General features: G+C 40.0%; 1 protein-coding gene across 1 annotated transcript in view; it reads right to left on the reverse strand.

Moving 5' to 3' along the window:
• Positions 1-27,512, reverse strand: part of cntn4 (contactin 4) — a 99,659-nt gene that overhangs the window by 2,401 nt on the left and 69,746 nt on the right. Inside the window, 8 exon segments of the mRNA XM_026346945.1 lie at positions 56-171; positions 449-683; positions 1,795-1,865; positions 2,736-2,885; positions 4,120-4,278; positions 4,733-4,853; positions 8,176-8,351; positions 15,285-15,412. Coding sequence (XP_026202730.1) covers positions 56-171; positions 449-683; positions 1,795-1,865; positions 2,736-2,885; positions 4,120-4,278; positions 4,733-4,853; positions 8,176-8,351; positions 15,285-15,412 — 1,156 coding nt within the window.

The following is a 27,512-nucleotide window of genomic DNA, read 5'->3' on the forward strand; positions in this document are numbered from 1 at the left end:
ACACATTTGTCTTCCTTGGATACACACACAAACAAGGTATTCCATTGTATCTCACCTCATAGCCCAGAACTCTTTTCTTGCTGGCATTCCAGGGCAGAGCTTTCCATGAAACTTCAATCTCAGATGCAGAGAGGCTCTTGGCACGGACCCTAGTGGGCGCTCGACCAGGCTCTGGAGATAATATATAAAGGCTTGTGAATGATTTTAAAAGTAACATTGAGCTTTGATGACCCTTCAAAGTGTGAACATCAAAACTGTTTCGAAGCCATTCCTTTCATTCCAACAACAGAGGGAGGGAAGTGTGGGGAAAGTTGATAGAAGAAGGCTGGTTACAAGAGCACTCTCCACTGACCTTGAATAGAACTGGATTTGTACTCAAGCATTAATCCTATTTGACCAAGTACTGCTATGTTGTAACAATTCTGGACATGACATAAATAGTACGCACCTTCCTCAGCAGAGTAGATAGTAGTAACGGGTCCAAATGGGCCTTCTCCCTCATTGTTGTAAACCCCGACCTTCACATGGAAAGGCGAGAAGGGCTGGATGCTCTCATTTTTAAAGACATATCTGGATGCTTCAGCAGATGGAACTGCAGCCTGCATCCAGCCTGTAGCACCGTGGGGTCGGAAAGCCACAACATAACCAAAACCCGGACCATTCTGCAGCTCTTCTGGAACAGGCTGCAGAAAAACAAAACAAAGTTTAAAGTTTAAAGTTTAAAAACTAACAACACCTAGTTTTAATGCAATATGGTTCCCATGTATTAACTCTTTATCCATTTGTAATTCAATACTATTCAGTTTAAAGAAGTACTCAGTACCATTACCATAGTGCAGAAATAAAGTCCTGGATACATAATTCTGCTTAAGTAAAAGTACAAAAAATACTTTAAGTACAAAAAGTACTCTTAATGCATTTCACTTTACTCTTTTTTCACACTAACAATAACAATGAATTTTGCTCTGGTTGATCAATAATGTTGGAATATATTGTATCTTGTACAACTCCTCAGATTGGTAATTAGTAAGGCAGGTTATTAAATAAATCAAAGTATGAAGTAGCAAAAAATGGAAATACTTTAAATAGGAGATGATAAAAATCCCTAGACATTTTACACAAGTACAATACTTAAGTAAATGTACTTAGTTACTTACTAGTTACTTTCTAACCTTGTTTACATCAACTATGTAAATAGAAATTCCCAGAATACACATCTCCTTTTTATTTATGAATTTGAAAATTCAACGCTCTATCACCATTTTTATGTTAAAAAGAAAAGCCTCAGGATTTTTCAGGGCTGAGGCGAATAGCGGCTTTGTTGGGCAGAAGTTAAACTTTAATTGAACTCTTGCGTACTGAAACATCATCGCTGATTCAGTGAAACGTTTCACAGCAGGGCTTAATGATTATGAGCAGCCTGAATAAATATGAACTTTTTGAGCTGGATTGATATGTGAGGGCTTTGTTGGAATAAAGAAACGAAAAGAGAAAAGAAAAATGGAAAAAAGAAAGGAAAGAAAAAAAAAATCAAGAAACAAAGAAAGGGAAAATAAAAAAAAGTTGGAACTTCGACAGAGCCATTGAGCTTAATTATCTTATTGAAACCTCAAAAGCATTTTTCTCTCCCCTAGGGTGACAGCTGCAGTTATTGCCTCTCTGTTCTTAAAAATGAAATGCCATACATTAAGCTGTTCAGCGGTTATTAATGAAACAGAGGCCCAGATCCATAGAGAATAATGATGCCTGCCTCTCTCCTCCATGGGTAAGGGGGTCCAGAACAAGCTTGCTTACCTCCCATGTGATGACTAATTCGGAACGACTGCCACCGCCTCCGCTCACATTAGCTGGTGTGACCTTCGGAGCTGGAGGAAGAAGACAGATCAGCTTAGCTCTGTTAACTTCACACAATGCTGAAAAGGCACATGTAATCATTTTCTATGTTGCGACTCCCAAATGGCAGACAAAAGTAACTTTCTGACATGTTTAAACTTCAGTGAGATTTCAGCAAGCGTCTCACAGCTGAGCTATGTTTGCCTGTGTGTCCAACCTGTGATGCATTTGTTTTTTTTTTTTTTTGCTTGGTTTTTTTAAGTCAAAGGAAAAAGCACACAAAAAAATCTAACCTTGGTAAGTCCAGATTTTTTTAGGTAGATTGTTGCTTGCTGCTTTTTACAGGTTGTCATTTTCCGTTAAGGTTCAGCTTAAATAGAATTTCAATTTAGTTAATGTGTCAGAAAACTGCTAGAGGACTTACACCACTCTTAGTAATGTACACTAAACATGAAGCTGCAGATAGGAGACTAGCTTAGTATAGCAAAAAAAGGAATTTACCTAGCTATTTGAAATTCTGCTTACTAGTATCACTATAACTCAGTTAGCATAGTCCATACAAAATGAAAGTGCAATAACACTTTTTGTGTTTGTGGGTTTTGTGCTGGCAATAGTTTAAAGTTTGTTGTTTGTTTTTTTGCTTAAAGTATTAGGTTTTAATGTGTTACTTAGGGTAATGTTATGCTAGCGTTTAACCCTATTCCCATTCTTTATGCTACACTAAGCTAACTAACTTCATGTGTCAGACATGACCGGATAAATTTTCTCATTAAACTCTGGCCAAAAAGCACAACAAATTACAAAGTACTTCACAATTGTCTTGAAAAGAAAAGACAGTAAACATGGTATATAATTTTTGAAATAAGCATGAGTAAAGTTTCATCTGCTCGAGCAGCACATACAGGTTCCCTTTGTCCTTGCTTGTTTGGACGGCTTGCTGGGCTCGCCGGTCCCGATGGTGTTGCTTGCCAGGACTCGAAACTCATACTCCACCCAAGGGCTCAAGTCTATTACTGTAGCTGTCAGCCTGTGGCCCCCCACCACCTCAGGAACTGGCATAAAACACACAGCCTTCAGTATCAACAAACTTTACTGTGTGTGTTTGTGTGTGTGTGTGTGTGTCAGCATCAGTAGCACACTGTCCTCCAGGCTGACAGGCCTGGTAGGACTCCACCACAGGTACATAGGACAGGTGTAATCCTGCACAAGGACACATACAGTATGTTCACACAAACTCATAAGACAAGAATGTAGAGAAACATGCTGAGAATTAACTTACCAACTGGGCAATATGCCGTGGCAAGAAAAGTATGTGGATTTCCATTTTCTGCATTAATTTGTCATGAAGTGTGATCTCATCACCATCTAACTCAAGAGTATTAACAAATATAATGTGCCTAAAATAATAATGGCAAAAAAAAAAAGATCTTTCATGTTTTTATTGAGAACAACCATAAAAACTTTATAGTGCATGTGGAAAAAGTATGTAAACCATTGGAATTAATAACAAGAGGGGTTCCAACGTTAGACTGTTTTTTGTCAGTTGAAGTAGCTCTAGTCGCACCTCCAAACTAATTTTCTTAACTTATGCTAACAATCGACTCCAATTAACTTTTTTGAGGTCATTATTCAAAGGGTTCACATACGTACTTCAGATCAGATCCCATTTTTTAACAAATTAGTGCAGTAAACCACGAACCAAACATACTTTTTCTTGCCACTGTCTATTGAATCTTTCATAAAATATGCATGATATTACAGGTTGTGTGTGTTAACTGGAGAAAAAAGGAGATACAGTAATTCCTTTAAAGATCACTTTCATCTCTCTATGTGCAGGGTTGTAATGCAGTTTTTGTTTCAAATATATGATCCTGATGTGGCCAATCAATGATGCCAGTAAAATTATCTTAGAGCAAAATGTCCTTAATTCACAGAAATATCAATAGAGGAAGGTATACAGTAGAACATAAAAGCACATTACACCAATCGTGCATAAATGCTAAGGGGCCCATTAAAGAGGATGTGGGGAAAAATTACCCTGGTGCTATCACTTAATTACACTATCAAATTACAGACCTGGCAACAAGCTTCATCATTAGGATGGTATCCATGTTTCAGGATTCTCAGGAGTCTGATAAAATGGTGGTCAGTGGTCATGCTACAGTTGTGTACTATTTGGCACTGGGGTAAAAATTACACCTCCAGTATTCTCACAGCTGAGGCAGATTGAAGAGTGGCCTCCTCCGTGTGATTGGAGGAAGCTATGGCTGGTTGGACAGAGCTTACCTGTGGTGACAGCCTGCCACCCGAGGGAAAATGGTGTCCGGGCTTGGATGGTGTATGCCGTAATTGGACTGTGATTATCGGGACCAGGCCTCCAGGACAGAGAAGCTGTGGTATCAGTGATTTCTTCTACATGGATGCTAGTGGGGGGCCCCGGGGGACCTGATAGATGGCGAAGCCAGGCAGGGAAGAGGAGAAAACGAAAAAGGAGACAGGCGGAGGGAGGGAAGGGGAAGGGGAAGGAATGTAAATCAGGAAGAGATGGAAAGATAGTAGAGAGTCATGGTGGTTTTAGCACCTGCGGCTGCTGTAGGAAAATCAGTACAGTGTGAAACCTTTGGGAGCTATTCAGTCTAATTAGACAGTAAATCTAAAACTTGAAGAGAGAAATTCCTATTTTCTACTGGTTTCATTGTGTCCCTTTATTTCTTTATTAGTGCAGCAAACCCAGCCACAGTAAACATTAATCACTAACAAACTGCCTATTCTTCAGCAGCAAATGAATAGTAAATTATTTAACTGATCTGAAACTTTAAACACTGGTTATCCGTGTTTAATAGGAATTTGGAATTGAATCATTCATAGTGGAAAAAAACAAAGGAATAGGGAAAGTTACCTCTGACAACCAAGTCAACAGCGATGGAAATGCTGTCCACCTTGGTTTGCACGGCGCATGTGTATTTCCCCGCGTGCCTCAGCTGGATGTTTCGAATCATAATGTCTCCTGCTGAATGCTGCTGTCATTCAACACACACATAGTCACGCACAGGCACACAAAGTTCGATAAGGACCGTGGTAAGCTCCCAGCTATTGTAATTCAAGAACAATAACTTGCTTCCTGGGAACAAGCCGAGCAGAAAGCTCATACATGTGTATCTTCAAAAATAAGTCTGTTTCCTCATGCAACCTTTTCTTCCACATTGTAAAAAAGTAAAGAGCAACATTTCTCTCCATGTTTTTATTTAATCACTATAATTACAGAAATGTACTTGCTGAAATAGGTTGATGTTGATTGTGGCATTGAGCTGTTTCAGTTATAAGGAGCTGCCTAATAGCTAGTCTAAGTCTAGTCTTTAAGGAAGCCTTTTATTCCATCTCTAATTGCAGTTTCCACTCCCACATGACCATTTCATCAGAGCAGAGCATGGCAGGTTCTGCAATATATTGGACATGGCAGTTCTCTGTGCAGTGGCTGGTAGTTTAATCAATGTAAGTGAATATATATATATATATATATATATATTAGGACAAGGAGACTGTAAATTGTGCTACAAGATGATCATAAGAAATCAGGAAGGACAACTGGGTGTTGTATTCGATTCTCTTCATGCCTGCAGTTTTTTCAATTAGTCTTGATCTTTAAATTAAGCAGAAGCCGGCATATTACATGCTGAAATGTGAGCTGCAGACCTTTCAAAGTTTACAGTGGCTTGAGACTGGTTGCTGGCTGTGTATGTAAATTTCATTTTAAAATAACCCACAGGCAGCAATTTTCTGACCATAAATAATACACTTGATACAAACATTCCCTCTGCACTGCGGCTGAATTTATTAGGACCCTTCCCAAAAAAGAAGTATAATATTGATGTTCCAATGAATCTTTAAAGTCACCTTTTGACCCTTTTTCAATGAAAAAAAAATGTGGGGGCAATTTATAAAACTGACAATACAGTAGACACGTTTGGACATCACAAAAACAAATAATAGCCTGGAAAAGTTTGGAGCTTGCATTGCACAAATCACTAAATTAACATATTAATTCATTACTGCCCTGCCTCCTAAAAGTCCAATTGATCCCGAGTCACCTCACATTTTGTCAAATCGACTCATTGCACTTTTTACCTTTAATGTTAGTGTGGGGCATGGTCACACTACTGATAGAGGGGATAGATTTGGATAAAAAAATGCTAAAAATGTTATTATTATTTTACAGAGAAAAGCAAGTCACAGGGTAGTGGAGTATCTTTCCATGACCCTGCTGAGCTCAAAACCATTACTACATTTTAAATATATTAAGCTTTGCCTCCGCTTACTTCCTGCAATAAATTACACATCTGGTAGATACCTTCAGGAAGTTAAAACATTAAAAATGGTGGCGCCTCTGTGCTCCTAATATATGCAAATTCCTTTTTATGCGATTATGCTAACATTGATTAATATTTATGCTAACATTACTGTTACATGTTTATGCTAAGATTACTTTTAACCCTCCGGTCGTGTTCGTCTCCTGCCCCTTACTTTAGTGTTCCCGGTCAAAATTGACCGGTCTGCTTTAACTGCTGTTTACTTAGCACAAAAAACATTTTTCAGCACCAAATTTTTAGCCAACATTCTTTAGCTGTGAACAATGTCTAAAAGTAGTGTTTAACATGAATTTATAGAATTAGACATAAAATAACTGCAGTGAAAATAAAAGTAGGCACCGAAAATGTATTAAAAATTATCATGTAATGTAAAAAATTAATTGAAAACCAAAGACCAAACTCAACAAACATGCTTATCAGGATGACATTTCTATTCCTCTTGGGAACATATGACAGAAGAGTGTGTGTGTCATTCAGTCATGTCATTGAAAGCAAATTTTGATGAGAGTCCCTCTTCTTCTGGTCGATACCAGTGCAGGGGGAAGTTCAGGCTTGGACTTTCCTACCATGGTGAGCTTTCTTTTTTAGCAGCTCTTGACCAAGAGAATATGATGTGAGGAAGTCACATGTGATATGCCATTGGAGATCGGTTTTCATGTCCAGCACAACACGCATGCCCTGGTTTTTTTCGGCCTTTCCCGAAACTTCTTGTAGCCTCATTGTTTGAGTGATACACTCCTGCTAAAATAAACAGACCTGTGTATGCTTGGTGGTCTACCAGGTCCATTTCCCTCCAGGTGTCCCTAAGCACATGGTTCCCCTTCAAGTTAGTTTTCTCTAGTATAATTCCCTCAATGCACAATGGTAAAAAGAGTTGGAAGCTGGACTTGATGTCATCCACACGAGATGTCTCATAACTTGTTGGCCCTAGCATCATATTTATGATGTTTTCCACTCTTTACTTCCTCTGTCCTGGGGGGATGAAGACCAGAGCAAGTGTCCACTGTTGGCCTGGAATGTCTCTTCAGGTGCCTTTTCTTTAGGTACCTCTCCCTCTCTCAGAGAACCGCTTGGTCAATCACCTACTTATTGGGCTCAGACTAAAAGGAGTACAAGGCAAACATCAATCTATATATACGGGGTCTGTGTGAAGATGATACATTGATTAGTCTGGAAGGTATGGTTCACGTGAAAGATAGACACAAAAGCGTGGGAAAGAGATGCGTTCACATAACAGACACCTGTCTAGTCTGTGTGACAAAATGGTACTTTAAGCATCTATGCTAATAATACTTTTATGCGTTTATGCTAACATTACAAAAAGTTTTGATGCATTGCACCACAGATAGCTTAAACACTTGGCACTTGGCAGGTCACATTTAATAATTTGTTGTCTTGTCAACTGTTGTGTTGCCTTTTTTAGACTTTCGTGCTGCTCTTTTTCATTGTTTGGGCTTGTTAATTAATTGGTAGTGAATCAGTGTTGCTGGTGTTTGTGTTTGCTCGGTGCACTTTGGAGTCTAATTATAATTATATTCAGGTCCCTCTTTTCTGAAAATGAATTTATTCACACTGGGCTTAGGTTGGCTTTCACAGGTTTGTTCTAGTCAGGTCCAAATCTTTGGACCCATTAATACCTCTACTACATACTTTGCTTAGTTATTGGTCCTAATTACCATTATCATGGCTAGTACCAGCACTTATTAGCAGCTGCTAGCATAATTTACTAATGCCAGAACATCTGGCACTGTCATTTTATTGGGAAGTCTAAACAGGCAACAGGTCCGTACCCTGTATAAACTATCATAACATTGTGGTAACGCTTTCTGTGGTTTCTATCTTGCTGCTGCAGCACAAACATCCTCAGTAGTTTGTAAATGGGAAACCCATCTATACAGCTTTTAAAACATGACAGTCTGTTCACAATCAGATAGCCACACAGGTTATGAGAAACCTTGTGGGATTATAGACTTACACCTCCAACTTTTTCAAAAAATCCACCGTGGCTCCCGAAATGGATGAGCTGCTCATTGAAGAACCAGGTGAACTTGAGCTCCAGAGACGGGTCGTGGCTCACTTGACAGGGCAGGACCACGCTCTCCCCCACAGTGACATCCAGCGTGGACGGTAGCGTGGTGATGTTGGTTGGTTCTAAAACACACAGTCACATCCATGCACATCTGATCAAACACACTGTTCTGTTCCCTTTTTTGAAGAATTATAATTCAGTATAGAGAATGGCTTTGCAAAAAGCCAAGCCCTTCCATCATCCTTATGGATATGTCAGACTCAGTTAATAGAAGGATATACGGGACAGAGCACACGGCAAACTAGGGCGCATGGCTACAATAACTGGTATTAGTTTCAGCCTGAGCTTGTCTCTGTGGGGACTTGGAGACGTGTGTCTCCTGCATCCAGAGAAGCCTCCATGTGTCACTGTCAGCTCAGTCTTCAGCCTGGAACTCCCCCTGATCAGCCTGAAATTCCCAAAACGTACTGCTAGGAAAACAGTAAACAGCAGCGAGTGCTTCTTCCAGTTGTCATTGCTCTCTTTTCAAGCCTGCAGTGCATTACAATGACATCACATGGGAATAAGGCAGGCGTCCCTTATCTGCACTTGTGTGTGAGCAGCAGAGGAGGGAGGTGGAAGGACATGAGATAGGCGAGAGGAGAGGGAGAGGCTTTGTTCTGAGGGTGTATGACCGCTATCACCCTCTTGGGGGTGCTGTGATTACTTGGTTGAAATTACCACTCTGAGCACACGGACTAAATTAACCATGGCAAATGATCCCTGGACAGGCATAGATTCATGTAGAAAGTGCCGGCAGTGCAGTCTTCATCCAGAGTAAATTCGATACCTTCATTGCATTGTACCCTCTCCCTCTACTCCCTGAATTACACACACAAACACACACTACCATAGGCTCCCAACGTGATTTAGATCTAGTCGTTTTCTGATATCACTCCAAAATGCTATCAGCTGCTTGGTTTTTGTCATACACACAATGAAAGTGGCCCAGTCCTTGTTGTTGGGGCTGAATGGTGAATGATGTCAGTGCAGTAAAAATGTCGTGCTAACAGAGAGGAGGTATTCAGGGCTCTGCGTATATTCTGTGTGCTCTGCTTCTAAAGGCTGGCTACACCTTGTAGAACAAGTGCAGGAAGGAAATAGAAAACCTAAAAAATTTAAAGGGGAGGAAACACACTTCTCTAGGAGAAAGTGTCAGGACTGTTTTACACAGCTTTTCATAGTGAGACAGAAGGAGCAGGAGAAAACCAAAGCCTCAGGAAGGATCTACAGGGAAATACATAGATCCACAGTCAAAAGAACTTACACTTCTATCTCTGCATTGAAACACTACACTATTATTTCTCCAGGATGATTACTAGTGCATTTGTCTAACATGAGCTCCTCTCCTTGTGGTACATGCTGCCCAGTCTCTTGGTGCCCCGAGGGATTCACTGTGACAGTGATGGTGGGAATATGCTCCTTTATTACCCTCCTCTGTCATCATTTGTGACAGATTATATGGACAACCAAGGTTGGTTACACAACCACACACTGGGCTCTTGAGCATAATTTGATTGATTTCTATCTTGTATAATGCCTTGTTACCTACCGCCACTGTAAACGAGAGGACAGCAACCCACTCGCTTAGCGGGGTCAGTCAGAGACAAGACAGAGAGGGTGTAAATGTGGTGAGACAGATTGGGTGGCACCTAAGGAATTGCTGCAGATGTGGGTCAAACCCATTTTGCTCTGTTTCAGTTTGTACCATTAAGATGCTAAAAAATGCTGAAAAGCTCAGTGACCTGTTGTTACCTGTTGTAAGTGCTTAACATGAATAATTAATTAATATGTCGCACCGACATGTTAACTACGTCAACAGTTGTTTTTACCTGTAACTTTTTTCAAGGTGTATTGAAAGGGAAAACAAGTTTGTTTAAGAAAGAGCAATATTTTCATATACAAAACCTAGATTTCCTAAAATGCAATAAAAAACCTTTATCTGACAAAAGTAAAAACATGTTTTCTTAATTGTATATGTATTTGTATGTCATTTGAAGAAATCCAAACATCATTTGGAGAATACTGGAGGTCCCATTTATGAACAGCTATGGACAAAAAGTAGAGAAAATCTAGTTATCATTCTGAACTGTCTAGCCAGTCTGCAGCCGTTAGCCTCAAGTTTTTTTTGTGCCTTTAATGAAAATCTTTCTCAGGTATATACTTTTATTGCTACAAAAGCATTTTGCCACTGTGATTTTTAGCAAATGACACTCAAGTAAACAAATTATTTATTTGGGGACCGTTCTTAGCTGTACATTTTGTGCTCTGGTGAGTGTTGACTGCAGCAGGATACAGTATGTGGGACCGACTAACAATAGACCACACAGACAATGTTCATGGCAGAATGCAAATAGATGAATGAACGTGTACTTCTATACAATGATGTCTTTTTTATGTTTAATCATTTTGGACAGCAGTGAAGCTTTATGACCAGCACATTGTTGCTCTTGTTCTTTTCATGAGATGCAGTGAAAAATGTTGGCCTGGTATAATACTTTCACATGTGTGCCTTGCTTTACCTATACCTGTAAAGGTAAAGAAACACATTGCAGGTGCTTTTAAGTATTTGAATTAATGAATAAAGATTATTTGAGCAACAATTGTTGTTTAAGTTACAGAACAACTGCTAAACAGCAAGATCAATCCCAGCACTACACAACCTATTACAGCTACTGAACTAAAGGAAGTGTAGAACTCTAGACACCCAATATAGCCAAAACAGATGACTTACTCACATAAGCTCACAGTGGGAACACTCAGAGAAGCTGTGCAACAATAACATATGGTTGACTAGAAAACAGAGCAAGCTAACAGTTACCAAATGACTCCCTGCTCCTCTCCGAGACGTCCCAACATGCCTCACATGGCCAGTTTCACCAGTCAAACAGCAGCCATTGTGAATAATGCTCACAATTCTGGCCCACCCAACCCTGCTTTAATGGTCAAATGCTGTAATGTGTAAGTGCGTATTCTCCTGGAGTGTGCATACTGTATACACTCTATAGTTTTTTTATCACACAAGGTTGAGTGATGTGAGCTTGAATAATACATAGAAGAGGACATGGAGGAGCCACAGGCCAACTGATCCGGGGATTCTGAAAACAAATTTACTGCCGCAAAGCCTTACCCTCACCCTCTAAGTCCTTCAAACTGAGACTCGCACAGATGATCCGGAGGCATGTGGGTTCAAGACAAACACAAACTTGCAAAGCAAAAGGTTTTTCACTGGCAGGTAAAAAAGACTTTTTTAAAAGGGATGTACAAATTTGCAGTCTTTGAAAGTAAATCACTGTAACCTTATGCATCATATTCCACCCTGATGAAAACTCCATTAATCCCTGGTGTGATCTCTCGGACCTTTTCAGAACATAAATGCGGTCACCATTCTAAAAAGAAATCATTGCACTACCAATTCTACTTCCCCTTGCTTTTCAAATCACCAAACCAAGGAAAATGTTTTCATCAGCACATCACAAACTGTGGATTTTTTATGCCACTTCTTTTCCAAAAGATAAATCAAAGGTCTCTGAAGGACAACCTTCAGCAGCAGGGAAAATCCTTGTCTACACCACTCAACAGATACATACAAGATGCTCTCAAAACTGTATTCGTCTGCTGTGCAGTGGCACATCTGTAGCAGTCTGTTGGAGATCACTGACAGATGGCTGCTCATTATTTTTCTATATGGCTGTCAGGAAACACACATCACATTTATTTCACATAGTTGCTGGTGTTCAACGTGAATGAAAAGGTTTGTTCGGAAAAGCCCCTCCTGGAGTTCGGTACAAAACTGGAATGATTTTGTGTAAGAAAGCGACTGCGTAAATTGATGAGATGATAGATATTCTGTCTTATCACACCAAAAGCAAAAAAACTGTCAAAGGCATCAATGTCAGTCTTTTAGATTGAGTTCAAGTCTCATGTGATCCCAGACAATCTTTTTTTATGTGTCAAGTCTAAGAGTCGTGAGCCATGCTAGCAGCTCTTTGACACTGCACTTAGACACAATGTTGCTCTCAGCAAAATACTAACATCAGCAAACGATCACAATTCTGGTTTTTAGCAGGTATTGTGATTCATTGCATATTTTCCTTTTCACATTATCATAGATATAGACCAATATCAATCACTGTAGATGGAAAAAAGGCCTAATTTATTTGCAATCTTGCATTAAGCAGAGCAAAAGTAGCAGCTTTGGTGCTGTGTGTGTCTGTCTACACAGAAGATATGAGGCTGTACAATCCTTATGTGCACATTTAAATCTACACCTACTTAAGTTGTATATGGTAGCTTTAAGGGTTTTTGTAATTCGTCCTCAGGGGACCATTGAAGTTTGAACAAAACATTATGGTAGTATGTCCAATTGCTGATATTTCCAACTTGCCCAAACAGTGTCAAATATCTTAAATACAGATACAATAAGCCTTCAGGGTTTACAGAGGCAAACAGCACTGGATGCAGTATGATCTCAGAAGTTTTGAGCTGACCATCTGTAATGATTGAAAGCAATCCTAATTGCAACGGGCCATGAGTGTAATCAAAATTCAGGGAGCACGTTTATAATCAAGTGCAATTAATCTGCTAATATCCCCCAGTGTTGGAATAATGGGGACATTAGCAAGGCTCATCTGTTGTGACGGCTCCTCCGCTGTTTTCAAGGTGGCTCATTCACAGCAGGAGACGCCGAATGCTTTGTGACAGGTATTTTTCAGCATTCATATCACCAAAGTCAATTTGAATAAACTACTGTCATCTCCCATAAGGGCTGCTCCCTCAACACAAATTTCTTCCTGCTAAACAGGTTTCCAATCCTCAGTAAAATAGGGCATGTAAATTACCTCATCCCATTTTGCAAACAATATTGATTCTGACAGAAAGGCGTGAGATCATATACAGGAACATTTGTACATCAGCCGCAGAAAACAGCTTTAACATATGATGATGGAAAGGAAGCGACTGAGAGAGGGTGTCAAATAAAAACCCATATTCCCTTTCACAAGAATAATAAGTGGATAACAGCACTGGCTATTTATACTGAGAAGACACACGAGTGTGTGTTTCCTTGCAGCTTGATTGGAAAATCACATATAGGCCATCAAGTTAAACCTACAGCAGGAGCGGCAGGTTTCACTGCCCCCCCACCCCCACCCCTCTTTACTACCCACTTGCACTGATTGGCTGGGGGGGTTTGTACCATTTTCATTTCACACTGTGTGATAAATGGGTAAAAGGAAAAGTGTCGAGTGTGACAGGCAGAGAGTAGCAATGCTGTGCTTTTCATTATGTTTCAAAGTTGCACTAGTTGCTTAAAAATTTCACAGCAATTAACAGGAACATGGGCAAAAAATAAATAAATAAATACAAACACACTGACATTTTACATTGTTAATTTTGTCAGTTCAATTATGCAGATGTTACTGATTATTTCTGTAGAAAGCCAGAGTTGTCAATGGTAGGCAGAGTGAGGCATCACCATACATCAGCAGCAAGGTGCACTCTAAGCTCTCCCCACATTGACTGGTGCTGACTTTCAAGCATTCATAATATATGAAACCTGTCTTTTATAATTCAACAGAAAAAGGAAACATGCCTTGATAGTGATTTACAGAAGACAGAGATGGTCTGTAGTTTTTAAAAAATTCCATTATGTGATATGTATTCTGGGAAAAAGGGAATTACTGTATACATACAGGACATTCCTCCTGCTGTTCACCACACAAGTTCAATCAAACACTAGCCTTCAGGTCAGAAATAGTCAATTAAACCACTTTTCTATAGAAAAATCTTCGTAAACTGAGAGAAAGAGAGAAAATCCAGGTGATATTCAACCAGACCACTGTTGTGTTGACACAGCATTTCAAATGCTTTTACAGACTTCCAACTTGTAGAAGAAAGACGATCAAATGGATTTTCAGAAATAAATTATAATTATAAGCTACACTACTAGCCTACTAGACTTAGTGAGGGAGACTATATTTCTCATCCTATAGTCTGGGGAATTGGAAGGATTCTGACACTGCTTTTTAAGTTTTCTTCTCTCACCTTCACAGGTGGAGGGTTCATACTGAATGTGCTGTGTGTTCACATGTGGTTACACAGAACCATATTTTACACCAGCATAATATGCTGCTTGTAGTGAAACTAATGAAATACAATGGCAGCTGTCTGATATGCTAAAAAAAACTCTAATAATCTGTTGAAATACATGTAAATCTATAGCAAACTCTTACGCATGAAATATGAAGCATGATCTCCCAAAGGTCAATATACCAAAGATCAATAATTCTACAAACCAGCCAACGAGAAGTCAAGGCAGAACAAATAACAATAACACAAATGAACCGTGCAACCTCTGTAAAAACGGGGTCACACTGAGGGTATATGTCAGCAAAGTATATATGAAACACCCCACCCTTCCAGGAACTCAAGGAGGTGAGAACACTGCCCCCTGTAAAAACGGGACAGAAAAAACAAAAAACACAGCAGTGTGCACGGAATAAAGCCACTCCACGCACAGCACTTTATACCCAGCTCGCATTCATTTTTAATGAAGTATAATAAGTCACAGCAGCACAGCAGAAATGCAATCTCTAACCCAGATGATCCAACAACACGGGGCCTTTTTCACACAGCACATCCTCCGACTCTGCAGGAGGCTCCAAGGCAGTGAGCTGAATGTCTTTAACACCTCTGCAAACACAGATAACAGTGGTGTCTCTGTCTACCAGTAATGACAGCACAAAGAAAGAAAGATGGGGAAAAAAAACTCTCCTCATGACTTATCAGAGCACAGAGAGAGAGCAAGGAGGTGGGCTGCTTCAAAAATTTGTGTCCTTCTCTGTGTTGGCCATTTCTTTTTTTTAAATTCAGGTTAGTTTTTCAAGGGGCAGATTGAAGTATCAACTCTACAGACTATCAAAAAAAAAGTTATTCAGTACTTTATGGTTCAGGGTTCTTGTTAACTGAGCAACAAAAGAGTCAGTGATGAAATGTAAAGAGGAAAGAGGAAATACCTTTGACCGTGACGCTTCCTGTGCTGCTTGCCACCCCAAACTGGTTTCTTGCCACACAGGTGTAAAGGCCTGCGTCGGATTTGGTTGCATTCCATACCCGAAGGTTGCCGTTGTCCAGAATGGAAACCCTGTGATTAAAAAAGGAAATGATTTATAGTCGTGGTGTGACATTATCTTTGGCTCCTGCTAACAAATGCATATGCACGCATTGTGAAATTATAACTACAGCGTGTGGCATGAGGCTGATGTAGCAGCAAACATAATACAGAGCAGAGAACATTTCTCAGTGTCCAATTAAGTGCTGCTTCTTTGCAGATGATGAAATAGTATTGTATTTTCACTTGTGTGATTAATTCAGCACATGACTTTGAGATATCAGGACAGTGCCCTTTACACAATGGCCACAAGTGCTTCCAGAAAGGTCAAAGGGCCTTAACGAAACTTGACATTTTCTAAATAACAAGCAAAAATGGAAATTGTGCCCTTGAAAGCAAGGTACTATGGGAAATCAAGGGTGGACCAGCTCATCAAAGCACACTGAATTTTAATTATCTGAAATGCTCTGCTGAATCTGCAAACTGTAAATATGAAATGGCGTCAGCCTGATTGTGAGGGGAGAAAATGATGTGTGGCCGGTAAATTGCTCCATTCACCTATGAATGAGTTCACCTTTGAGTCAAAGCAGTCAGAGCGAATAGATTCATCCACTCTCAAAGAGTAAAGTAAATGTTAGTTCTTTATATACATGTACACTGCACACAGACATTTGCACCACTGTTATATGAATATGTTAAATTTACACGAATATATTTTAAATGTGGTACCAGCACCACACAATCGACACCAAGGAAAACTCTTCAACTCAGTGATCCCACGACGGTGAATTGAGCTGCCTAACTCTGCACGCTCAGCCACCTCACTTGCAATATTTAAAAAACTGCTGAAAACAGAACTCTTCTGCATCTTCCTTTGCACTTCCAAAATCGTCCGGATAAAATTGTCTGCTAAATGACTAAATGTAATGTAATGTAAATTAATACATATTAAATGAGAGTTTGACCCCAAAGTTTTAATGTCATTCTACTGATGGTTTAGTTTTTAAAACCCACACGTTTGCGGTTTTGGAGTCAGCACAAGGAATGGAAAAAGGTCTAAACACAACTTGTGCTGCTCCACAGATCATTGTCCACAGATCTTTAATTTACTGGGGAACAGATCCAGAGTTTAGTAGCTGCAACCTCAGATGCACATTATTCTTTACCTTTTGACTCTGGAGCAACAAACAAACCCTGATCATCCTTTAGAGGCCTAGTGGCTGCATGAAATCTCTACATGTAGGCACGTGATTGACTGAGCAGAGCTCGAAAAGTAATCACAAAAACCCTGAATAGTCTAGACAAGTTGAAATTCAGGCATGAATAATCATCTTCATCTCAGCCTGAGGTCTGATTTTGACACTATTCCTCAGCTGGAACGAAGCGGGAGCAAATCAAATACTTCACATGCAGGTCCGGAGTCAGCAGTCAAACATTACACCAAGATTTCTTACTGAGGATTTCACAGATGAAGAGCCAAGGATTTTCTTAACCTTCGAGACAAGACCCAAAGAGAAACAGTTTTAGCATTGTGAAGCTGTAGAAAATCTTAGCTTGAGCATCAGCACAGTATGACATGCCAAGGACCTTAACAAACTGCCATCATATTACGCTCTAGAAATCAGAATGCACCAATAAGACTGCAGTTGATGACAGTGGTGAAGCGTTTAGCAGCTAATGAAGCTAATGTTTTCCTCAAGGGTTAGTTGATAAAAAGCAAATCAATGTGAGCTTAAAACTTGCACTGAACACTACATTTAATATATAGAAGAAATATTTTTTTCCCCCCAAAAATGAACACAGTGAGTGAACATACAGTTGTGTACAGTATGTTATACCTATTTTTATTACCACAGAATGCAAGTCTGGTGCTCATTTCCTGTGAAGTTAATTGTGTATTTTGATTACTCATGATTATATATTGGGGCTTCAGAGAAATTTACCAGGGTCATTTAGTAGAACAAAATGTCTGATTGTCACATGTTTGTCTTTTTCATTTAATGTCCCCGCCTTTTCCCAGATTGTTCCTCACATTGGCGACTGCTTAGCCCCTGTAATTTTCTGATTCCTCAGTAGGTGCACAGCTGCACATACATTTCATGTGTTTATATGTAAAGGCTCGATGAGGGTTGCTTGACTGAAACATAGTGATTTAATAAGTACATCACAAGTTGTTGATAGCGTACAGGATTTTTTTGTAATCATAATTTTTTGGCTATTCTGTTGACACTTCATATTCATAACTCTTAACGTATATGGACACTACGAAATTGTTTAGACCCACACAGTCAGGTAATATTGCACACAGGTAAAACACAACCTGTTTTGTTTTTTGTGTTTTAAAACACAACCTGTTTTACCTTTTACCTTTATTAATATAAAAGTATTGATTGTAGTCAATAAACAAGTTTCCAATAAAAGCTTTTAAATAATCATACAAATAAATAAAGTTTACCTCCTAGATAAACTACTCTTACTGTAAACAACCATAAATTCTATTTGAATACTTCCTATATAGATACAGTAATTAACAAGCCACTTATAGAAGCAACAGATCCTGTGTGTATCAGCACACTCATTTTCCAGACTGTCCCTCCTGGGGTAGAAATAACCTAAATGACATCAGCTTCATCAGCTTTCACTGTTGTTATGTGAGCATGATGTACCTGTGATATCTTTAACTGGATGCGTTTGTAAAAATGCAGCTGATATGGTGTGACATGGCACAATATTTTCCCCCTTGCTTCACCATCTCCATAAGGGGGTCGGGGTGCGGAGGGTCGTTTTCAGGCGTGTGATAAGAAAGTGCAGAGACAGTTAGTGTTGAGAGAATCTATACTTCTAAAAATCGCACGGCTCTGCTGAGTGCTGATTTCTTGGGTTTATATCAGACTGAGAGAGAAAAGTGCTGAACGCAAGGTGGCCGACAATGACCATCAGTTACATGAGGGGTATTTTGCTATGTGGGATGTCCCGCAGTTAATGACATCAAACCTGGAGGCTGATAAATCTAAGGAAATGGCCCATTAAAAGGCAGCACAGTGCTACAACTAACCATAACCCTGAGCCGAGTAAGCACTATTAAAACAATTACTATACATTACTTACTGCTGCTCTGTTTATATAGCAAAAAGTTAGTCTGATGAGTCACATTATCTAAAGGAAATAAAGGTAATAGCTTTGTCCAGCAATGTGCAATATGCATTAATTATTAATTAACTAGAGTAATCACAGCCAGAGTGAAAACAAATGGGGGAAACATATTATTTTAACTAGAACACGCTCTGACCCAGTTCAAGTCAGCCGGCACAAGCCTCAACATAACTAAATACCTGCATTTGTGCACTGTGCTCTCTGTAGCCACAATCCCCTTATCCTCAGGGACAAAACAGCTACCACGTGACTTGTGCACCATGCATCTTGTCAGCGGAGGCCCTGGCGGAGAGCGAACAAGCGGTGCCGCATGTGAGCACAGTGGCACTTACGCTGGAGTTAAATCCTCAGACTGTTTCTGCCCACTCACTGTATTATCTACCTTCTTTGTAGACTGTCGAGGCACTTTCCTTTTCACCGACATTACTAAAGAGGAGCAGGCTGGCTGTCTGCATAAGTGTTCATCATGTGAGGCTGAAGCTAATGGAGGAGCTGAGACGGGGTCAAACACAGTAGAAGTCAACTGAAGCTCCGCAGTGGTGAAGAGGAGATAGAGGCTATTAACGCATTTTAGTTGTGCTCCCTTCTCTCTCCCGCGGCCCTGACTACACGCCTGCGCGATGTGCCCATTTATGTGAGGAGACATTCTCCACCTCTATCCCGGGAGAAGCCAGATGAGGGGCAGGTATCAATAATTCACAGGTGAGAAGAACACAAGTGCCAGTCCTTTTCATCCCTGCCTCACATGGGTTTAATGGACACAGCAATAATTCTCCTAAAAGGAGGCAATTATTTTTGAACACAGCGAGGTGGCCGCAGCAGTCACTCAAAAAGAAAAACAAACAAACCAAAAAAAAAATTACACACACACAGGTGTGTATTTTGGGGGAGATCAAGCCTCCGAGGACAGGGGCTGCTCAGTGTTGATCCTCCCTGCTCTGTGACAAGATGAAAGAGACAAATAACATCAGTCACAGAGCAGCTATCACGGGAACTGTGAAGTGGAAATCTCAGGAAAGAGCCTGCTCCAAAGTAAAAGGCTGTTTTTGTTAGTTCCTTACATTCTCTTTGAGACACTGTTAACAGATGCAGACGTCGCCTCTTTGTAAGCTCTCTCGCAATCAAAAAAAAAAAGGGAAACACTTGAAAGCGCCGTTTTGATGTTTCATTCAGACATATTTTTGTCTTTGATCTGTTCGATAAATTCAACATTGTGAGAGGAAACTGTCGCAATCCAAATAATGAGTCGCAAAAAAAAAAGAAGAAAAGAGAAAAGAAACAAAAAAAAAAAAAAAAAAAAAAGGAAGAAGACACAAAATTTGTGCATCAAGAGCTTGAAATAAGCTGGAGCTCTGAATGCAGAGCGAGTTTCTAATGGAGGGATGGGGGGGTGGTCGTGTTGAAACGTTGAAATCGTGTTCGTTCTACGTCTGCATAAACACACTAACTCCCTAATGCTGTCGAAGAATGGGAGTGCACTCCTACAAATTCAACATGCAAACAATATGCGTAATCACAGATCGGATTCTGATTTGAGAGCTCCAAACAGGACCGTTCATGAATACTTAGTGACTGTGAGATGCCACGGCTGATTGGTAGCATGCCTGCAGGGCGGAGGCCTGTATGCATCTCTGCTTAATTAACAGGGTAAATAAAGCCGGCTTGTGAAAATAGGGGTTAAGATTCCATCAGTGGAATTACTCAACCGTGAGACCACAGGAAGAGAGATTGTCAAAAGCTTGCAGTGGTTTCACCAAATAATTAGCCTCAGCTAAAGCTTTCTATACACAAAGATTACCACCTCGGTGCACACACACAGCGTGCTTAACTCACCACTGCAGCGGACATTCACACACACACACACACCCTTCCAAATATTGGTTAACAAAATGGAAAAAGTGAGTGTGAAAGGAGTACTGCAGGGGATGTGTTTGATAGTGTGTTTGTCAGCCACGGTGAGCTCACAGATAAGTGCATGCGTGCCTGCGTGCGTGCGTGTTACTTTGTCCGACCCACATTGACCATCTTCGCCCTGCCTGCAGGTGATGTTTCTAATCATAATTGTATCAAAACGTCAGGGTTGCTAACAGCGCTGGAGGCGAGGGCCTGTAATGTGACAAGCGTGCGGACAAAGAGGCGAGGTCGCCATATCCCGTGAGCTGGGACAAGGGGTGGGACCTAACTTCAGGTGGTGATCTATTCTCTTGACTGCCTTAAAAACCCTGAAGTGTATAGGAGGGAGGGACTGTCTGAGATAAATTGAAAGGCTGTCTCTCCTAAGGTTTCCCACAGTGTGCTGTGCTGGAGAGAAACGGCCTTGTCAGTGGCATAAATCAAGCCCAGCTGTGCAGCGTAGACCCAGGACGCTAAGACCTGCAGAGCGTGATGCAAGTGCGGTACAACTTTTATGATGTCTGCCTTAATGCGACATTATGACTAAACAAATGTGCCTTCTAATTTTTGGTGAAGTTGTCACCATCAAGGTTAATGGACAATTAGAAACCAAAAAGCTGCTATGCTGCACACCATACCACCTTTGTTTGTTTTTTTTTTCAGTTCTTTCAGTCAACATAGTGATTGGCTGATGCTGGTGAAACAGTGACACCTGGGAATTTACTTTTGACAATTCTTCAATATAGGTGTAATGGATATTGATTTTTGCTGTACTCAGACCTGTACCAGTGACTCCCAACTTGTCACATGGATCATTAGCTGCAGAAACTATCACAACCTGGACCTGTGGTAGGAGATGGGAAGGAACTCTAGATGATTTGAAATGTAAAGGTGATTCCAGTACAATTTAAATGTAATGACCACAAGAGCAGAACCAAAACTTTTGTTAAAAAAACACAATAGATACACTAAGGTAACTACTGTATGAATGTGTCATGGTGCATCCCTAATTGGATTACAAGACATCTTTACATGAAACTCAGACACAATACTTCCTTTCCCCAAGGCTGGTTACCCTGTATTGCAACCAACCACAATAAATCATTATAACCTTCAAAATCATAATCATAACAGTAAAAATTACTAATGATTAAATCACAGCTTAGTTCTGGCCAAGCTGAATCTGGTCCTTATTTTCCTTTTATTTCTATTTTCTTGTCTTTTGGCCACTGCACCACTTTACCAGCATGAAATATCATAAGTACACCAGCCATAAACCACCCTTACGACATTGGCATGGGCATAACCAGTCTGCAGCTACGTTGCTCCGTGCACAGCAACTGTCAATCATAACCAGCCACCGTTACATTTTTCTCTTTTCTTATGCTGAGCCCAATCCAGCACAACAATGAAAACACAAGGTGGTTGATAATTTTGTGGTTAATCAGAGTAATTGTACAACATCACCAAGAGGCAAACAGTTTGACTAATGCATCCTTTCTGCTACATCAATTCAAATGCCACCATTGCATGCCATTAACTTTGTGTCTTCTCTCTCCTGTAGTTGTGTTTCCTCCTCTCTGTGTCGCTCTCTCGCTGTACTCTTCTGCAGGTATCTTCGGCCTGGAGCTGTATATCTCCAGAATCCAGTTGACCTGCCCAATGTTCTTGCTGCTGCTTGTTGTTTTTGTTGCCTGCTTTTCTTTTCTCTCTCCACTTTCCACACACCGCAACCGGTCGAGGCAGATGGCCGCCCACTATGAGCCTGGTTCTGCTGGAGGTTTCTTCCTCTAAAGGGAGTTTTTCCTCTCCACTGTTGCCTAAAGCTTGCTCAAATGGGATTGTTGGGTTTTCTATATAATTTTTTGTATAATTATACTATGTAAGGTCTTAAACCTTACACTGTAAAGTGCCTTGTTATGACTTTTGTTGTGAATTGAGTCTATACAAATACAACTGAATTGAATTGAATTGAATTGATGATCAATTCATTCACCAAGTTCTGAACTGGATCAGCAAATGTTAGCAAGCTATCATGTCATGAACATGCTAAATCACAACACATTACATCAGAGGTGTTAAGTCAATAATCTGAGGTAAGATAAAATAAGATATCACTATATTAATCAGGAAGGACATATTTTTTGTGCCATCATGCTCAGTTAACATAGTAAAACACAACAGACAGCTTCAGTAATAAATCAACAGAAAGTTATAATAGATCAATTAATTACAGAAGAAGGGTAACAGTACAACACAACCCAAGGTGCAGATGTGCATACAGTATATGGTGCAGGTCAAGGTAGATTAATGTACCGTGTCATATGGAATATTAACAACAGTAGATGATAGTATAAAGTAATACTAATGTTAGCAATTTTTTAATACTACACCATGCCGTATTTTACTGTTTAGTGGCAACAGGTGCACCTTCATTCTATCAGTCTTTCACTGAAGGTGCTCATGTGACCAATTCAGTTGTGCTCAGCCTGCTGTCCCAACACACCAGTGCATAGCTAACAGCACTCTGTCCTCTATAGAATACTAATGTCAGAATGTACTCACAATACTGTTCATAGGCCACAAGTACAGCCTCACAGATGCGACTAGCCTGGCAGTAGGCTTGTTGATTTTTAAGCTAATGGACCAACAGCTTCTTCACTGTGAACCTCCCTCGTGATTTCCTACTTTTTTATCTCTCTACTACAACATAGAAAAAAGCCACTGAATACTTAACATACAAATGGACTAAAAGAACAAGGTTCTCCATGATACAATTTCATTTTTAAATGTTAAAGCTCCAGTTCAGTAATTATTATTTATTCTCCACTGCTATGTAGACAGGAAGCGACAGACAGCAAATGCAGAGGACGAAACTTGTAACCGAAAAAAAATGGCTGCAGCAACATACAACAGTTCCATCTGATGTCCTATTGCACAATTAGCAACCAGTGCAGTGAATCTAACATGCTTTGAATGCTCTTTGGTGTTGGTTCAGTGTTTAGAGTATTTATAATTCTGCAGGACAGATCTGGACATCGGTGCACCTCTAGAAGAAAACATGACAGCTGGGAGGATGGAGGAATAGTACAGGGTGCGGTACAGGGAAAGTTAGAGTACAGGTTGTGCTTTAAATATTCCAGTTGTACAGTGCTTGCTCTGATCATGTATAAAAAGCCCAGTAGCCAAAAGCATAAATCACTCCGTCAGTGTTGGAAGGTATTAGGGAGCTTATCCTACCAATGTGTGAGTGGTAAGTAAGTACTGTAGCTTACAATTAACATCAGTTGGGCAAAAAAAAAAAAAAAAAGTCTGTCTGACAGGAAGTCGTCAATCAGAGATCAACAGCAATAGAACCTGTGCCATGCCAGCCGCTGTAGAAGAAAACTCTTGAATTAGGACAGAACAAGTTTAAGATTTAGGATGAGTGACACAAATGTAATTTGGAAGCAACACCTGAAATGACTTTTTGTTTAATGTGTATTGACACTTGTCTCCAGGGCACTAGCTAGCCCTTTGGCAATATTGCTGCCTTATAAAAACACAGTCAGGGGACAGGGGTTCTGGCTGCGATGCAAGTGTTCATCTGCTACTGTGTGAAATGCCCACTATCTCTACCGCTCCCCTGTTATTACCATTATGCATGCGGTGAAGTTGCAAATAATATCCTGTAGCCTGAATAGCTTTCTTTTTAAATCTTTTTTGATAGATATAGGAATTGTGTGCTGCAATATTATAGTTTAGTTTAGTTATAGCTAGTTTGACCTTGTTCATTAGATATTGGACAGTTTGAGTCCCGGATATATAAAATAAGAATTACCAAGAACAATCAAGTCTATAAAAGCCATATTTACTGTATAGTGCTGAAATAAATTCAGTAATATTAAAAGTATAGCACATTTTGTTATTTGGTCTCACATAATCAGTAAAGCAAAAAATATCAGTGACTATGATGGAAAAATAATACAGAAATAAGCGTTTTAAACTCCATCACACACAATGTACTGTCTAAGGACCTCGGTGCAAATGAACCTTCCCAGAATAAATGTGGTGTAAAAATGTGCATCTTTATAGGAAGGTGCCTTAATGAAACAGGCTGATTGAGAACGTCTTAATTCCCACCTGCACGATGCGATTATGTTGGTAATTGTATTGCGAGGAGCAGGAGTTCATGGGGCCTAGCTGCACCACGGTTTGTATATGTACTTTCAGAGGATTCCTTTAATCACGTATCACTCTCTTGCTTTCCCTCCCTTGGCTTATTCCCCTTCCAGAGCTATTCATCTCTTCTCGTGTGCTGAGGTATCCCTTCAGGAATAAAGAGCACACACATGTTCCATGGGAAATTATCAGAGGAACCAAGATGGATTACTCATGCTGTGTTGGCGGATTCTTACTTTGAAAAATGATAGCAACCACAGTCTTCCAGATAAAAATAATCCCGGTGATGTGTACGGGGATGCAGTCAGGTAGAGAGGGTTTTGACCTAATCTCTGTAAACATCTCAGAATTTACTTTATCTCAGGTCTTAGATTTCTGTTATTCAGTCAGTAGCAGAATTTCACAATCCCAGGTTCTCCAAAAAAGGGAAATCTGCTAATTATGCAAATATATATAGTGTAATTATTTGATGGCTAAACAGTCTATGCATGTGTATTCTGACACTGCAGAAATTAACAAAACGCTTGAATTAATTTAAGGATTTACCTCGCTTGCTAGTTAGCACAGGTGATGCACTGCACAATTTGACCACCAGTAATGCTTCCTTGAACGTAGTGTAGCTGAAATTACCAGAAGGTTATTTAACGCATGTCGAATTCTTAAAGTTTTTAATATGTTTCAGTTTCTGTCTGTCTTTTCTCCATTCTATTTAGGAATGTCCACTAGCATGTAATTGCTGACTAACATGTCAAACTGCCAATATACAATGGCAAGAAATGAAAGAAAAGAAAAGTCACAATGGCATTCTTTAATTGACCTAGTCTAGTAACATTTACATGTCACTGTCAGCACAGTCTGAACTGCATGCAGTCACTTTAATGAGTAGGCATGCACAAGATTATGACATAGTGACAAAGGATATTATTATGTATAGTGGGCCTATTGATCATGACAATCTAGGAAGTTCATGGTGTGGTTCGAAATTCTGGCCTCAAACATTCTATATCCTTTGGATTCATTTCTACATTACACTTAATGCTAACTTTGGAGCTGTCACCAATAAATACATAACACACACATTTAATTAGTTCCTTACACATTTAGTTTTTGGATTGAAAAGGAAAAAAAAAAGTTGTTGGTCTTGACAAATCAGTCAACCGTGAGAGCGTAGTCACTAGTAGATAGTATAGTGACTTATTATATCTCATCACTCTAAACGATCACTCACAGAAACACAATATTGTACATATACAATACATAATGATTCAGCAACTGTATATTCTAAAAAACTAATTAGTGGGAGTAGAATTATTTTCATTCATGTCTGTGTTAAGGATCTGGCAATCTGTACTACCTACAAGAGCACGTCTCTAATCAGACAAATGCCTACAATCCATCCTCGCTAGACTGCAGTGAGTAATGTGAAAATCACGGGCTACTTATTTATCTACCCCAAATGTATCTGATGATCAAGTCAAACACACGGCACAGTCCCCCCCCTGCTTAGAGCCACAAATACATCAAGCACATGTGAATGTGATTCACATTCATCTCCAGTGAAATGACTTTTTGGACTGCCAGTGGCCAAGGATTTGACACACTTCATGAGAAAAGGCAGTGGAGAAGAAATGCTAGTATTAAGAATCCTTGGAATTGTGCTTTTGTTGCTATTAATAAACTATAATCAAGTCATATTAAGTCATCTGGGTGGGCTATTTAGCCTGTGGTAGCTGCCCTTTCACATTCAAATTAGTCTCTGCCTGCAGCTTTGCAGGTTAGTCCTGCTGACATTCCATCATGAATGCCATATTCATGAATGAATAATGAAAATAGGCTTTTCGCCTTGATTACTTTGATTACTAATCAAGCTAGCTATTTCCTGACCTTCCCCCTGAAAGAAACTTTGCACAGATCCCTCTGCTGACTGAGATTTAAACCAACAAACGAGACTGTTTCCGCCTCCTGAGCAACTCTGAGACATGTTTAGATAAATAAAACGTTTAATCTGCTGTGTGGATTTGTGCGCTATAAGGCACCTCTGAACATTGTTGGTGTGTTGTCTGTAGCTGCCAGCATCAGCAGAGCACTAATCCTCAGTTTGCTCCCATTCTAAGGCAAGGGGGACCACGCAGCTTCACGTGACTGTTTTTAAGCCACAGTCACGGAGGAGAGGTGTAGGCAAAGACGAAATGAAAAGCGCCAGTCTGCTGTCCGCAGCAGCCTTGTCAGGTAGTAAACCTTTCCTTGAGGCAAAGTAATGAAATAAGTCCTTCTGGGTACATACACTTTCAGTATTCAGACCTGGCACTGCTCACTCACACTGCTAACCTCCACAGAGAACCAGATCTCCACTTCACAAGCAGATGTTCAATTAGAGGCAAATGAGGAAATTAGAGATCTGACAAAAAAAAAAGTGACATTTAAACACGATAAACAATGCTTTGAATAAAGATAACAGCATGAGAATGAGGAGACTGAAATAGCAGTGCTTGGCTGTCCGCTCACACAGATCATTTAATCACGGCATTTATTAATACACCTGTTTCCATACAGAGTTTATTAATTTCAAGTCTTCATAAAATTAAGGCCCGAGACATTTTATGAGACTCTTATTAAAATCTCCTTCAAACAGAACAAAGGCATTGAGGAAAGATATGTGTTAAGCAAATTAATGCAAAGTTCACTGCTCTGCCTCTTCCGCAGTTTTGGTGTTCTCCTGACGCTGATTCTTTCTGGAGTGCATCTGGCAGAGCAGATGGGTCTATAAATGGAGATCACTCTGCGAGACATCTCTTCATTTACGTGACAGCCATGCTTATTTGCTCTGCCAATGTAGGAGGGATATATAACATGCAAAGAGGGACAGTGTACCAATGGGTCATGATTACTAGAGATAGAATCTGGCCAATCCAGCTTCAGCAATTGT

The sequence above is a fragment of the Anabas testudineus genome, chromosome 5 (assembly GCF_900324465.2).
Source record: "Anabas testudineus chromosome 5, fAnaTes1.2, whole genome shotgun sequence".
Lineage (NCBI taxonomy): Eukaryota > Metazoa > Chordata > Actinopteri > Anabantiformes > Anabantidae > Anabas > Anabas testudineus.